The sequence below is a fragment of the Monodon monoceros genome, unplaced genomic scaffold (assembly GCF_005190385.1).
Source record: "Monodon monoceros isolate NGI ecotype Baffin Bay Population unplaced genomic scaffold, NGI_Narwhal_1 Super_Scaffold_12, whole genome shotgun sequence".
Lineage (NCBI taxonomy): Eukaryota > Metazoa > Chordata > Mammalia > Artiodactyla > Monodontidae > Monodon > Monodon monoceros.
Window position 1 is genome coordinate 52,697,104 of NW_021703768.1, and position 15,942 is coordinate 52,713,045.

At 39.5% G+C, this 15,942-nt stretch overlaps 1 protein-coding gene across 5 annotated transcripts in view; it reads left to right on the plus strand.

Annotated features, from left to right (window-relative positions):
- NLN (neurolysin) overlaps window positions 1-15,942 on the plus strand; it is a 99,563-nt gene that overhangs the window by 57,411 nt on the left and 26,210 nt on the right. For all 5 annotated transcript variants that reach the window (XM_029217221.1, XM_029217225.1, XM_029217222.1 and 2 more), the window contains 2 exons: window positions 8,689-8,824; window positions 10,842-11,208. In XM_029217221.1, the coding sequence (XP_029073054.1) occupies window positions 8,689-8,824; window positions 10,842-11,208 (503 nt within the window). The remainder of the gene's footprint in view (window positions 1-8,688; window positions 8,825-10,841; window positions 11,209-15,942) is intronic.

Here is a 15,942-nt window from a genome sequence, read left to right on the forward strand (position 1 = left end):
ATACAAATACCTGTTTGAGTCTCTGCATCCATTTCTTTGGGATGTATACCCAGAAGTGGAATTTCTGGATCATATGGTAATTCTATGTTTAATTTTTTGAGAAATCATAATACTGTTTTCTACAGCAGCTGTACCATTTTACACTCTCATCAGATATAAAGGTTCCAAATTTTCCACATCCTCACCATTTATTCTCCTTTTTTTATTTTTTAAAAAATTTTATTTATTATTTTTGGCTACATTGGGTCTTCATTGCTGCACGTGGGCTTTTCTCTACTTGTGGCGAGCGGGGGCTACTCTTTGTTGCGGTGCGCTGGCTTCTCTTGTTGTGGAGCACAGGCTCTAAGCGTGCAGGCTTCAGTAGTTGTGGCACGCAGGCTCAGTAGTTGTGGCTCGTGGGCTCTAGAGCACAGGCTTAGTAGTTGTGGCACACAGGCATAGTTGCTCTGCGGCACGTGGGATCTTCCCAGACTAGGGCTCGAACCCGTGTCCCCTGCATTGGCAGGCAGATTCTTATCCACTGTGCCACCAGGGAAGTCCTTCCTTTTTTTTTAAATAGCAATACTTATGGGTGCAAAGTTAAAGTGGTAAATTTTGTATTATGTATATTTTACCACAATAAAAGAAAAATTATAAGTACCAATATTTGGTGTAGTATTGACGAGACTAAATGTGGAATCAGTATAGTCCTTAAGAATATGTTTTTAGGGGCAGGACGAGAATAAAGACGGAGACCTACTAGAGAACGGACTTGAGGACACGGGGAGGGGGAAGGGTAAGATGGGACAAAGTGAGAGAGTAGCATGGACGTATATACACTACCAAATGCAAAACTGATAGCTAGTGGGAAGCAGCCGCATAGCACAGGGAGATCAGCTCAGTGCTTTGCGACCACCTAGAGGGGTGGGATAGGGAGTGTGGGACGGAGGGAGATGCAAGAAGAAAGAGACATGGGGATATATGTATATGTATAGCTGATTCACTTTGTTATAAAGCAAAAACTAACATACCATTGTAAACCAATTATACTCCAATAACGATGTTTAAAAAAAACATATATATGTTTTTACTCAAATTTAACAGTACCTAAAATTTTGTTAAGACCCTCATAGCTATCTCCTGGGACTTAAAAAGTCAATTATTTCAGAAATAAAATTGGATCACGAATCCAGAAAAAAGTCTGCAACACTGAAATGGAATAATTTACTAGAAGTTGAGATGGTCTAAAAATATTTGACAGTTTTACCAACCTGAAAGTAATGTAGAAACTCTTTTTTTAGTGCTTTGGATCCAGTTAAGTATTAACCTTTATTTTGGTTTTTTTTTTTAATATTTATTGGAGTATAATTGCTTTACAATGGTGTGTTAGTTTCTGCTTTATAACAAAGTGAATCAGTTATACATATACATATGTTCCCATATCTCTTCCCTCTTGCGTCTCCTTCCCTCCCACCCTCCCTAACCCACTGCTCTAGGTGGTCACAAAGCACCGAGCTCATCTCCCTGTGCTATGCGGCTGCTTCCCACTAGCTCTCTATTCTACGTTTGGTAGTGTATATATGTCCATGCCACTCTCTCACTTTGTCACAGCTTACCCTTCCCCCTCCGCATATCCTCAAGTCCATTCTCTAGTAGGTCTGTATCTTTATTCTTGTCTTACCCCTAGGTTCTTCATGACATTTTTTTTTCTTAAATTCCATATATATGTGTTAGCATATGGTATTTGTCTTTCTCTTTCTGACTTACTTCACTCTGTATGACAGACTCTAGGTCCATCCACCTCATTACAAATAGCTCAATTTCGTTTCTTTTCATGGCTGAGTAATATTCCATTGTATATATGTGCCACATCTTTATCCATTCATCCGATGATGGACACTTAGATTGTTTCCATCTCGTGGCTATTGTAAATAGAGCTGCAATGAACATTTTGGTACATGACTCTTTTTGAATTATGGTTTTCTCAGGGTATATGCCCAGTAGTGGGATTGCTGGGTCATATGGTAGTTCTATTTGTAGTTTTTTAAGGAACCTCCATACTGTTCTCCATAGTGGCTGTAACAATTCACATTCCCCCCAGCAGTGCAAGAGGGTTCCCTTTTCTGCACACCCTCTCCAGCATTTATTATTTCTAGATTTTTTGATCATGGCCATTTTGACTGGTGTGAGATGATTTCTCATTGTAGTTTTGATTTGCATTTCTCAAATGATTAATGATGTTGAGCATTCTTTCATGTGTTTGTTGGCAGTCTGTATATTTTCTTTGGAGAAATGTCTATTTAGGTCTTCTGCCCATTTTTGGATTGGGTTGTTTGTTTTTTTGTTGTTGAGCTGCATGAGCTGCTTGTAAATTTTGGAAATTAATCCTTTGTCAGTTGCTTCGTTTGCAAATATTTTCTCCCATTCTGAGGGTTGTCTTTTGGTCTTGTTTATGGTTTCCTTTGCTGTGCAAAAGCTTTGAAGTTTCATTAGGTCCCATTTGTTTATTTTTGTTTTTATTTCCATTTCTCTAGGAGGTGGGTCAAAAAGGATCTTGCTGTGATTTATGTCATAGAGTGTTCTGCCTATGTTTTCCTCTAAGAGTTTGATAGTTTCTGGCCTTACATTTAGGTCTTTAATCCATTTTGAGCTTATTTTTGTGTATGGTGTTACGGAGTGATCTAAACTCATACTATTATATGTACCCGTCCAGTTTTCCCAGCACCACTTATTGAAGAGGCTGTCCGTTCTCCACTGTACATTCCTACCTCCTTTATCAAAGATAAGGTGACCATATGTGCGTGGGTTTATCTCTGGGCTTTCTATCCTGTTCCATTGATCTATCTTTCTGTTTTTGTGACAGTACCATACTGTCTTGATTACTGTAGCTTTGTAGTATAGTCTGAAGTCAGGGAGCCTGATTCCTCCAGCTCTGTTTTTTGTTCTCAAGATTGCTTTGGCTATTCGGGGTCTTTTGTGTTTCCATACAAATTGTGAAATTTTTTGTTCTAGTCCCGTGAAAAAAGGCCAGTGGTAGTTTGATAGCGATTGCATTGAATCTGTAGATTGCTTTGGGTAGTATAGTAGAGTCATTTTCACAATGTTGATTCTTCCAATCCAAGAACATGGTATATCTCTCCATCTATTTGTATCATCCTTAATTTCCTTCATCAGTGTCTTATAATTTTCTGCATACAGGTCTTTTGTCTCTTTAGGTAGGTTTATTCCTAGATATTTTATTCTTTTTGTTGCAGTGGTAAATGGGAGTGTTTTCTTGATTTCACTTTCAGATTTTTCATCATTAGTTTATAGGAATGCCACAGATTTCTGTACCTTAATTTTCTATCCTGCTACTTTACCAAATTCATTGATTAGCTCTAGTAGTTTTCTGGTAGCATCTTTACGATTCTCTGTGTATAGTATCATGTCATCTTCAAACAGTGACAGCTTTACTTCTTCTTTTCCCATTTGGATTCCTTTTATTTCCTTTTCTTCTCTGATTGGTGTGGCTAAAACTTCCAGAACTATGTTCAATAAGAGTGGTGAGAGTGGGCAACCTTGAATTGTTCCTGATCTTAGTGGAAATGCTTTCAGTTTTTCACCATTGAGGATGATGTTGGCTGTGGGTTTGTCATATATGGCCTTTATTATGTTGAGGAAAGTTCCCTCTATGCCTACTTTCTGGAGGGTTTTTATCATAAATGGGTGTTGAATTTTGTCGAAAGCTTTCTCTGCATCTATTGAGATGACCATATGGTTTTTCTCCTTCAATTTGTTAATGTGGTGTATCACGTTGATTGATTTGCATATATTGAAGAATCCTTGCATTCCTGGAATAAACCCCACTTGATCATGGTGTATGATCCTTTTAATGTGCTGTTGGATTCTGTTTGCTAGTATTTTGTTGAGGATTTTTGCATCTATGTTCATCAGTGATATTGGCCTGTAGTTTTCTTTCTTTGTGACATCCTTGTCTGGTTTTGGTATCAGGGTGATAGTGGCCTCGTAGAATAAGTTTGGGAGTGTTCCTCCCTCTGCTATATTTTGGAAGAGTTTGAGAAGGATAGTTGTTACCTCTTCTCTAAATGTTTGATAGAATTCGCCTGTGAAGCCATCTGGTTCTGGGCTTTTGTTTGTTGGAAGATTTTTAATCACAGTTTCAATTTCAGTGCTTGTGATTGGTCTGTTCATATTTTCCATTTCTTCCTGATTCAGTCTTGGCAGGTTGTTCATTTCTAAGAATTTGTCCATTACTTCCAGGTTGTCCATTTTATTGCCATAGAGTTGCTTGTAGTAATCTCTCATGATCTTTTGTATTTCTGCACTGTCAGTTGTTACTTCTCCTTTTTCACTTCTAATTCTATTGACTTGAGTCTTCTCCCTTTTTTTCTTGATGAGTCTGGCTAATGGTTTATCTATTTTGTTTATCTTCTCAAAGAACCAGCTTTTAGTTTTATTGATCTTTGCTATCGTTTCCTTCATTTCTTTTTCATTTATTTCTGATCTGCTCTTTATGATTTCTTTCCTGCTGCTAACTTTGGGGGTTTTTTGTTCTTCTTTCTCTAATTGCTTTAGGTGCAAGGTTACGTTGTTTATTCGAGATGTTTCCTGTTTCTTAAGGTAGGATTGTATTGCTATAAACTTCCCTCTTAGAACTGCTTTTGCTGCATCCCATAGGTTTTGGGTTGTCGTGTCTCCACTGTCATTTGTTTCTAGGTATTTTTTGATTTCCTCTTCGATTTCTTCAGTGATCACTTGGTTATTAAGTAGTGTATTGTTCAGCCTCCATGTGTTTGTATTTTTTACAGATCTTTTCCTGTAATTGATATCTAGTCTCATAGCGTTGTGGTCGGAAAAGATACTTGATACAATTTCAATTTTCTTAAATTTACCAAGGCTTGATTTGTGACCTAAGATATGATCTATCCTGGAGAATGTTCCATGAGCACTTGAGAACAATGTGTATTCTGTTGTTTTTGGATGGAATGTCCTATAAATATCAATTAAGTCCATCTTGTTTAATGTATCATTTAAAGCTTGCATTTCCTTATTTATTTTCATTTTGGATGATCTGTCCATTGGTGAAAGTGGGGTGTTAAAGTCCCCTACTATGAATGTATTACTCTCGATTTCCCCTTTTATGGCTGTTAGTATTTGCCTTATGTATTGAGGTGCTCCTATGTTGGGTGCATAAATATTTACAATTGTTATATCTTCTTCTTGGATCAATCCCTTGATCATTATGTAGTGTCCTTCTTTGTCTCTTCTAATTCTCTTTATTTTAAAATCTATTTTGTCTGACATGAGAATTGCTACTTCAGCTTTCTTTTGGTTTACACTTGCATGGAATATCTTTCTCCATCCCCTCACTTTCAGTCTGTACATTTCTCTTGGTCTGAAGTGGGTCTCTTGTAGACAGCATATATATGGGTCTTGTTTTTGTATCCATTCAGCCAATCTGTGTCTTTTGGTGGGAGCATTTAGTCCATTTACATTTAAGGTAATTATCGATATGTATGTTCCTATTCCCATTTTCTAAATTGTTTTGAGTTCGTTACTGTAAGTCTTTTCCTTCTCTTGTGTTTCTTGCCTAGAGAATTTCCTTTAGCATTTGTTGTAAAGCTGGTTTGGTGGTGCTGAACTGTCTCAGCTTGTGCTTGTCTGTAAAGGTTTTAATTTCTCCATCAAATCTGAATGAGATCCTTGCTGGGTATAGTGATCTTGGTTGTAGGTTTTTCTCCTTCATCACTTTAAATATGTCCTGCCAGTCCCTTCTGGCTTGCAGAGTTTCTGCTGAAAGATCAGCTGTTAACCTTATGGGGATTCCCTTGTGTGTTATTTGTTGTTTTTCCCTTGCTGCTTTTAATGTGTTTTCTTTGTATTTAATTTTTGGCAGTTTGATTAATATGTGTCTTGATGTGTTTCTCCTTGGATTTATCCTGTATGGGACTCTCTGTGCTTCCTGGACTTGATTAACTTTTTCCTTTCCCATATTAGGGAATTTTTCAACTATAATCTCTTCAAATATTTTCTCAGTCTGTTTCTTTTTCTCTTCTTCTTCTGGCACCCCTGTAATTCGAATGTTGGTGCATTTAATGTTGTCCCAGAGGTCTCTGAGACTGTCTTCAGTTCTTTTCATTCTTTTTTCTTTATTCTGCTCTGCAGTAGTTATTTCCACTATTTTATCTTCCAAGTCACTTATCCGTTCTTCTGCCTCAGTTATTCTGCTATTGATCCCTTCTAGAGTATTTTTAATTTCATTTATTGTGTTGTTTATCATTGCTTGTTTCCTCTTTAGTTCTTCTAGGTCCTTGTTAAATGTTTCTTGCGTTTTGTCTATTCTATTTCCAAGATTTGGGATCATCTTTACTATCATTATTCTGAATTCTTCTTCAGGTAGACTGCCTATTTCCTCTTCACCTGTTACGTCTGGTGGGTTTTTATCTTGCTCCTTCATCTGCTGTGTGTTTTCCTGTCTTCTCATTTTGCCTATCTTACTGCATTTGGGGTCTCCTTTTTGCAGGCTGCAGGTTCGTAGTCCCCGTTTTTGTTATTTGGTTTTTGGGTTTTTTTGCGGTATGCAGGCCCCTCACTGCTGTGGCCTCTCCTGTTGCGGAGCACAGGCTCCGGACATGCAGGCTCAGTGGCCATGGCTCACGGGCCCAGCCACTCTGTGGCACGTGGGATCTTCCCAGACCGGGAAACGAACCCGTGTCCCCTGGATCAGCAGGTGGACTCTCAACCACTGTGCCACCAGGGAAGCCCCCCGTTGTTTTTGGTGTCTGTCTCCAGTGAGTAAGGTTGGTTCAGTGGGTTGTGTAGGCTTCCTGGTGGAGGGGACTAGTGCCTGTGTTCTGGTGGATGAGGCTGGATCTTGTCTTTCTGGTGGGCAGGTCCACGTCTGGTGGTGTGTTTTGGTGTGTCTGTGGCATTATTATGATTTTAGGCAGCCTCTCTGCTAATGGGTGGGGTTGTATTCCTGTCTTGCTAGTTGTTAGGCATAGGGTGTCCATCACTGTAGCTTGCTGGTCGTTGAGTGAAGCTGGGTGTTGGTGTTGAGAAGGAGATCTCTGGGAGATTTTCACCGTTTGATATTATGTGGTGCTGGGAGGTCTCTTGTGGACCAGTGTCCTGAAGTTGGCTCTCCCACCTCAGAGGCACAGCAGTGACTCCTGGCTGCAGCACCAAGAGCCTTTATCCACACGGCTTAGAATAAAAGGGAGAAAAAGTAGAAAGAAAGAAAGAGGATAAAAGAAAATAAAATAAAGTTATTAAAATAAAAAAATAATTATTAAGAAAAAAAATTTTTTAAGTAAAAAAACAAAAGAAAATCGGACAGATAGAACCCTAGGACAAATGGTGAAAGCAAAGCTATACAGACAAAATCTCACACAGAAGCATACACATACACACTCACAAAAAGAGGAAAAGGGGAAAAAATAATCTTGCTCTCAAAGTCCACCTCCTCAATTTGGGATGATTCGTTGTCTATTCAGGTATTCCACAGATGTAGGGTACATCAAGTTGATTGTGGAGCTTTAATCCGCTGCTCCTGAGGCTGCTGGGAGAGATTTCCCTTTTTCTTCTTTGTTTGCACAGCTCCCGGGGTTCAGCTTTGGATTTGGCCCTGCCTCTGTGTGTAGGTCGCCGGAGTGCGTCTGTTCTTAGCTCAGACAGGACGGGGTTAAAGGAGCCGCTGATTCGGGGATGCTGGCTCACTCAGGCCGGGGGGAGTGAGGGGTACGGAGTGTGGGGCGAGCCTGCGGCGGCAGAGGCCGGCGTGACGTTGCACCAGCCTGAGGCGCGCCGTGCGTTCTCCCAGGGAAGTTGTCCCTGGATCCCGGGACCCTGGCCGTGGCGGGCTGCACAGGCTCCCCGGACGGGAGGTGTGGAGAGTGACCTGTGCTCGCACACAGGCTTCTTGGTGGTGGCAGCAGCAGCCTTAGCGTCTCATGTCCGTCTCTGGGGTCCGCTGTTTTAGCCGCAGCTCGCGCCCGTCTCTGGAGCTCCTTTAAGCAGTGCTCTTAATCCCCTCTCCTCGCGCACCGGGAAACAAAGAGGGAAGAAAAAGTCTCTTGCCTCTTTGGCAGGTCCAGACTTTTCCCCAGACTCCCTCCCGGCTAGCCGTGTCACACTAACCCCCTGCAGGCTGTGTTGATGCCGCCGGTCCTCTCCCTGCGATCCGACTGAAGCCCGAGCCTCAGCTCCCAGACCCGCCCGCCCTGGCGGGTGAGCAGACAAGCCTCTCGGGCTGGTTAGTGCTGGTCGGCACCGATCCTCTGTGCGGGAATCTCTTCGCTTTGCCCTCCGCACCCCTGTGGCTGCGCTCTCCTCCACAGCTCCGAAGCTTCCCCCCTCCGCCACCCGCAGTCTCCACCCACGAAGGGGCTTCTAGTGTGTGGAAACCTTTCCTCCACAGCTCCCTCCCGCTGGTGCAGGTCCCGTCCCTATTCTTTTGTCTCTGTTTTTTCTTTTTTTCTTTTGCCCTACCCAGGTACGTGGGGAGTTTCTTGCCTTTTGTGAGGTCTGAGGTCTTCTGCCAGCGTTCAGTAGGTGTTCTGTAGGAGTTGTTCCACGTGTAGATGTATTTCTGATGTATCTGTGGGGAGGAAGGTGATCTCCGCGTCTTACCCTTCCGCCATCTTCCCCCTCTCTCCTCTGATTACTGTGTATTTTGGTTTTTACTATACTATTGTTGTCTATTACCAGGAAAACACCATAATCCTGCATCAGCTACTCCCACTGCGGGCCAAAGTAGCCAAACTGCTCGGCTATAGCACACATGCTGACTTTGTCCTTGAAATGAACACTGCGAAGAGTACAGGCCACGTAACAGCCTTTCTAGGTTAGTCTTCTATTCTTAATCCCTTGTATATTGCCATTTCTCTTTTTCTGTGACTGTTTTGCTGCATAGTACCAACTTGACAGAGAGCCTCAGAACTTAATATGCCCTTGAGAACATTCTGCTTTTCATTCATGCAAGAGAAATGTATTGGTCACCTACTATATGTTAGATACTGTGCTTGGCCCTAAGAGTTGCTCATTGTTTATATTACTATTATGGTCCTTGCTTCATTCTATTTGTATCTTGATGGGGATTTTTATATTAATTTCTAAGAAGATGTCTAGGGACCTACAGAGAGAGGATTAGCCTGTTGTATGAAATAAGCTGACAGGACATAAATGAAAATAGAGCATATAGAAACAAAGAAATATTTTATATTCCAGAAGCCACTTGTTGTTAATACATAAAAGAATATAAAATAATAAGCATCAAAATTGTTATCTAATAACTGTCTTCACATTCATTTAAAATCACTTTTTCATTAATCTTTTTAAAACCATAGAGCTTATGTCCATGACATTTAGTCAGTGACACTCTATCACCCTTACCCCTCTCAATCTCAGTGTCACTATTCCAAGTCACTCTGGTTTTCTCTTTCATTTTAGTGAAAATGGTTGAATAACATAACCATTGCAAAAATACTAATTTTTGTTTTAATCTTCTCTAATCAGAGTTTACCAGAGTATGATTTATTTTTTTACTTTCTCATTGACCCCTTTCAGAGTTTATTCACCTTTAACAACTAGTGTATAATTTTATTAGCTTAAAGTTGGAGATGATTAATAACGTGTCAAAATCAGCATGCAGCCTGCACTTTAGTCCTCTGTGTTCTCAATGGCCATACCTTGAATTATTAATGTATATGCTGATGTCACATATGACATGTAGCAGGTGTTACACAAATAGTAGCTATTCATTATTATATAATTCATTTATTCATTCATGAGACATTTATGAAATAACTGCCCTGTATTAGTGTGCGTGCTACACAGTTGGACTATGTAGTTGGACTATAGAAAGGGCTAAAACTCAATGAATTTTCCGCTGAGCGGAAACAACAGAGATGTGAACCAGTAATTGCCATCTGTTCTGATGTATTGTATACAAGAGATTGGCTTGGGGAGTTAATAGGTTTGGTGAGAATGTTTCCTTTAGTGGTGACTGTGTATACTGAAAATTTTCCTAAATAATACTTCATTAACTTAATTTTTTTAAAGCAGTTTTCTCTCTAATCAGAATTACATCTCTCTATATCTTCCATGATTTTCCTCTTTTTGTTTCACAGCACTCCTCAAGCTGCTGCCTTCACCTCACACTATGGGGATGCTCCTTACAGAAGCAATGCTTTTTATCTTACATATGTAGCAAATTGTGGAATATAAATACATAATAAAAGCATACTCCTTTAGCCAAATACAGTGCAATAGTCAAAAACTGACCACAGTGTTAAATTGCAGTATCCCTCTAAAAAGTAGAATTGCCATGTCCAAATAGACCTTCTTCATAGGAATGGGGTAGTGATTAACTAAACCCATGGCTCTCAAAGGCGATGAACAGTTTTCAGTAATTCTGACCTCAGGTCACACCTGATTTGTTTCCCCTAGGTCTCTGAGGAGCCTAACCTCATTGAAGAATAATCACGTACATGAGTTTAGTTTCACTATCGCTTCATTCCTTGAATTATAATGTTCTTAAGGCAGAGTTCTCTGAGATAAACTTCAGCTTTGTTGATGATGTAAGGAAGTTGTGGCCTGATTTGGGTGGTGCAAAAAAAAAAAGAAGGAGGGTGAGGAGCCATAAAATAAATTACCCTGAAGAGAACAGCAGTGCTGTCATAATAAAGCCTGCTTTCCTCTCTCCCTCCCTCCCTTCCTCTCCCCTTCCTTCCTTCTTTTTTCCTGATGTATCTGTATTGAGTGTGACAAAGGAGGAAGCACAGTGCTAAAATACTGGTGGTATGTATGAATATGCTTGCTTCCAAGAGCAATGGATTGCCAACTTTTCCCTCTCCTCACAGATGATTTAAGCCAGAAAGTAAAACCCTTGGGTGAAGCAGAACGAGAGTTTATTTTGAATTTGAAGAAAAAGGAATGTGAAGAGAGAGGTCTTGAATACGATGGGAAAATCAATGCCTGGGATCTGTATTACTACATGACTCAGACGGAAGAACTCAAGTACTCTGTAGACCAAGAGATCCTCAAGGAATACTTCCCAATTGAAGTGGTCACTGAAGGCTTACTGAACATCTACCAGGAGCTGTTGGGACTTTCATTTGAGCAAGTGACAGATGCTCATGTTTGGCATAAGAGTGTTACACTTTACACTGTGAAAGATAAAGCTACGGGAGAAGTATTAGGACAGTTCTACTTGGACCTCTATCCAAGGTACTGAGGATCACCGTGTTGGAAGGGACCTTAGGGATTCAACTCCTACCCAGATTAAGATTCTTGCTTTTCATAATTCTCATATGTGATTCCTAGTATAGCGATTAAAAATGTGGGATCTGAAGCCAGAATGTCTGGCTCCATCACTTACGAGGCAGGTTACTTAATTTTTCTCTGCCTCAGTTTCCTTACCTATATTACAGTCCTATGAAATGGGAATACCAATCATACCTGCTCTGTAAGGTCGTTGTAAGGACCAAAATGGTTAATTACATGCAAAGCTTTTAGAAGACTACCCAGCACACAGCAAGTGCTTAGTAAGTGTGAGCTGCTATTATCATCACTATTATCATTATCATCATCACCATCTAGGATTGAACCTGGGCCTACGGCAGTGGAAGCTCAGAGTGCAGACCACTGGACTGCCAGGGAATTCCCTGCATTTCTTAATGTAGAATGACTTCAGAATGTTTATTATTCAGGTGATCTGTCTGCCAGTACTCTTAAATCTATGTCCACTCCCTTCAGTCTGGCTGAAAGGCAGCACAGTATAAAGGAATAGCAAAATCTTGGCGGTCAGTCAAACTTGAGTTGGAATGCTTGAGTGACATAACCTTTATGAGTCTCTAGATCCATCTCTATTATATGGGAATGATGTTTGCTTTACAGGTTTGTTTTGTGCATTAGACTATACATGCTTATCACCCAGCCTGGGCATTCAATCAGTAGTAAGACTTAAAAATATTATTATTATTGTCTCTGTAGCATGTAGTAACTATGGACTCCACAGTGTTTCATCAGACATGAAAGGATTTGGATTACTTTCTCTGTAGGCTGCTTTCTAAAACAAAGCCAGCTTGTTGAAATTTTACTAACTAGGCCAGAGTAAATTATATCAATAGCATCGCTCTAGATCAGCAGCACATGCAACTTCGTAACCTACTGATTTTGCATGACTTCAGGAAGGAGGCTGGTTAACTATTGTCAAACAGACAGGAGGCAGAGTTGTCTGATCCCACTGCTTTATGGACTTACTTTCACTTCTGATATGATCTAAAAATAAACCCATGTCAAATTGGATAAGTCTATTTTTAATTGAAGAGTGTCAGGATACAGTTTTAGGCCAAGAATTCTTTCAGGGGAACTCCTTCAGCATTGGAGCCTCCTATAACTGTCCCCAGATTCTCTTTCCATGGCCAAAGATAGCAAGTCTAGCTACCCCATCCTGCTGTTTCTTTGCCAAGATATAACTGGTGTCTTTTGTGCTCAGAGATCTGGCCATTGCTACCAGCACTCAGGTATGGGGACCAGAGAGTGATGTTTTGTGAGGGTAGTGACCTAGTTAAATTCACTTTCTGTCACCTGACGTGCTTGCTTCTTGTTTTCTTTGTCTACTTGACTCAAAAAAAGGATATTTGTAGTAGGTTAGGAAAGACCAGTTTCTTCTTTTTTTAAATCACATATCAATTTTTATTCATCAAACACTGAGATTGTCAAACAACAGGAAAAAAACCTCTAATGGTTCCAACATAAGATTGCCAGGTAAGGGCATCTTTTAAAATCACCATCATTTTGGGCCTCCCTGGTGGCGCAGTGGTTGAGAGTCCGCCTGCCGATGCAGGGGACACGGGTTCGTGCCCTGGTCCGGGAAGATCCCACGTGCTGCGGAGCGGTTGGGCCCGTGAGCCATGGCCGCTGAGCCTGCGCGTCCAGAGCCTGTGCTCCGCAACAGGAGAGGCCACAACAGTGAGAGGCCTGTGTACCACCAAAAAAAAAAAAAAAAAATCATCATTTTATAAACACAACATAAAAAAGACATACTCTCAGAGTAAGGAAACCTTTGATATTAAATAAATCAAGTTTATTTTTTAAAAAGTAAGATAAAAACCCCTCAGTGGCACTGATTTTTAAATTGGTCGAAAGTCCTTATGGTGTTTCATAATGGACCAAGATGTATAAAATATAACAGGATAAACACCTTGCAGATTAGTTTGTTTTCCCCGGTAAAATAATATTTATAGATCTGTTTACTTGTTTAAACAATTCAGTCTAACTACATGAAATCATTCCAGAAACACTGATGGGCCCATTGAACATCCAGAGGCTGGACCGGCTGAAAATGTTATCAAATTCAGTGCACGGTTTCTGGTGTACATGTCCATGGGTTCTCTTCCCTTCTCTCCCCTCCTCTGTCTGCCTTCCCTTCCCATGTCCCTGCTCACTCCTAGCTCAGCCCGACACAGTTCTTTTCTCTTGTTGTTGTTGTTATTTATTTATTTTTACTTATTTATTTTAAACAGACTTTATCTTTTAGAGCAGTTTTAGATTCACAGCAAAACTGACCCTAAAATAAAGAGATTTCCCGTATATCCCCTGCCCCACACATGCACAGTTTCCCCCATTATCAACGTCCCCCACCAGAGTGGCACATTTGTTATAACCTACGTTGACACATCATTGTCACCCAAATTATATTCGTGTTCATTGTTGATGTTATACTTTCTTGGGATTTGAAAAAACATATATAATGTGTATCTACCATTATAGTATCATACAGAGTAGTTTCACTGCCCTAAAACTCCCCTGTGCTCGGCCTCTTCATCCCTTCCCCCACCACCCCAGCCCCGGGCGACCACTGATCTTTTTACTTTCTCCACAGTTTTGCCTTTTCTGAAATGTCATACAGATGGAATTATACAGTATGTAGCCTTCTCAGATTGGCTTCTTTCATTTAGCATTATGCATTTAAAGTTCCTCCATGTCTTTTCATGACTTAATAGCTCATTTCTTTTCTTTTTAGCACTGAATAATATCCCATTGTCTGGATATACCACAGTTTATTTACCCGTTCATCTACTAAAGGACATTTTGGTTGCTTCCAAGTTTTGGCAATTATGAATAAAGCTGTTATAAACATGTGCAGGTTTTTGTGTGGACATAAATTTCCAGTCCCTTTGGGTAAATACCGAGGAGTGCAATTGCTAGATTGTATGGTAAGAGTATGTTTAGTTTTGTAAGAAACCACCAAACTGTCTTCCAGAATGCATGTACCATTTTTGCATTCCCACCAGTGATGAATGAGAGTTTCTATTGTTCCATATCCCTGTCAGCATTTGGTGTTGTCAGTATTCTGGATTTTGGTCACTCTAATAGGTGTGTAGTGGTATCTTATTGTTGTTTTAATTTGCAATTCCCTGATGACATATGATGTGGAACAACTTTTCATATACTTAATTACCATCTCTGTATGTCCTTTGAGGAGGTGTCTGTTAAGGTTTCTGGTATATTTTTTAATCAGATTGTTTTCTTATTGGTGAATTTTAAGAGTTCTTTGTGTATTTTGGATAACAGTCTTTTATCAGATGTCTCTTGTAAATATTTCCTCACAGTCTATGGCTTGTCTTATCAATTTCTTGACAGTGTTTAATGAAATCCAGCTTATTGATTTTTTTTCTTTCATGGATTGTGCCTTCAGTGTTTCATCTAAAAAGTCATTGCCAAACCCAGGGTCATCTAGATTTCCTCCTATATTATATTCTAGGAATTTTGTAGTTTTGCATTTTGCATTTAGGTCTGTGATCCATTTTTGAGTTATTTTTTGTGAAGGGTGTAAGGTCTGTGTCTCGACTCAATTTTTTGCATGTGGACTCCTAGTTGTTCCAGCATCATTTGTTGAAAAAAAATGTCTGTGCTCCATTGTCTTTATCTGTGCCTTTGCCCTTTAGTCAAAGAGAAGTTGACTATATTTATAGAAGTATATTTTTAATTTCCAAATATTTGGATATTTTCCAGCTAGCCTTCTGTTATTTCTAGTTTGGTTCTGTTATTATTGGAGAATGTACTTTATATCCTTTGAATTCTTTTAAATTGTTTTGATTTACAGCCAACATGTAATTAGTCTTGGTGAATGTTCCATGTGCACTTGAGTATTTGTTTTCTGTTGTTAGGTTGAGGGTTCTGTAAATGTCAGTTAGGTGAAGATGACCAATAATGTTGTTCAGGTGTTCTGTATCTGAGCTGATATTCTCTCAGCCTGTTCAATTAATTACTGAGAAAGGAATGAAGTCTCTAAGTGATTTGTCTATTTTTTCTTTCAGTTCTATCGGCTTTTGCTTCATGTATTTTTTTTAATTGAAGTATAGTTGATTTACAATGTTGTGTTAATTTCTGCTGTACAGCAAAGTGATTCAGTTACACATATATATACACGATCTTTTTTATATTCGTTTCTATTATGATTTGTCACAGGATATTGAATTGTTTAGTATATTTTGAAGCTCTGCTTTTAGTTATACACATATTTAGAATTGTTATATCTACTTAGAGAACTGTCCCCTTTATCGTTATATAATGTTCCTTGTTATCTTTAGTAATATTCCTTGTTCTGTTTGTCTGCTATTACTATAGCCATTCAGCTTTCATCTGATTAGCATTTGCATAGTGTGTCTTTTTCCATCCTTTAACTTTTTACCTTTGCCTTTTTATTTAGAGTGGGTTTCTTATAGACAATGTATTTGGTGCTTGCTTTTTTATCCACTCTAATAATGTCTTAATTGGCATGCTTAGGAAACTTACATTTAGTATAACCATCTTACTTTTTGTCCCATCTATACTTTCCCCCCTTTTCTGACTTCTTTTGGGTTGATAGGTTTTTTTATGATTTATTTTTGTCTCTACTGTTGGCTTATTATTTACATCTCCTTTTAATATTTTTAAATTTAAAAATTGCCTAAG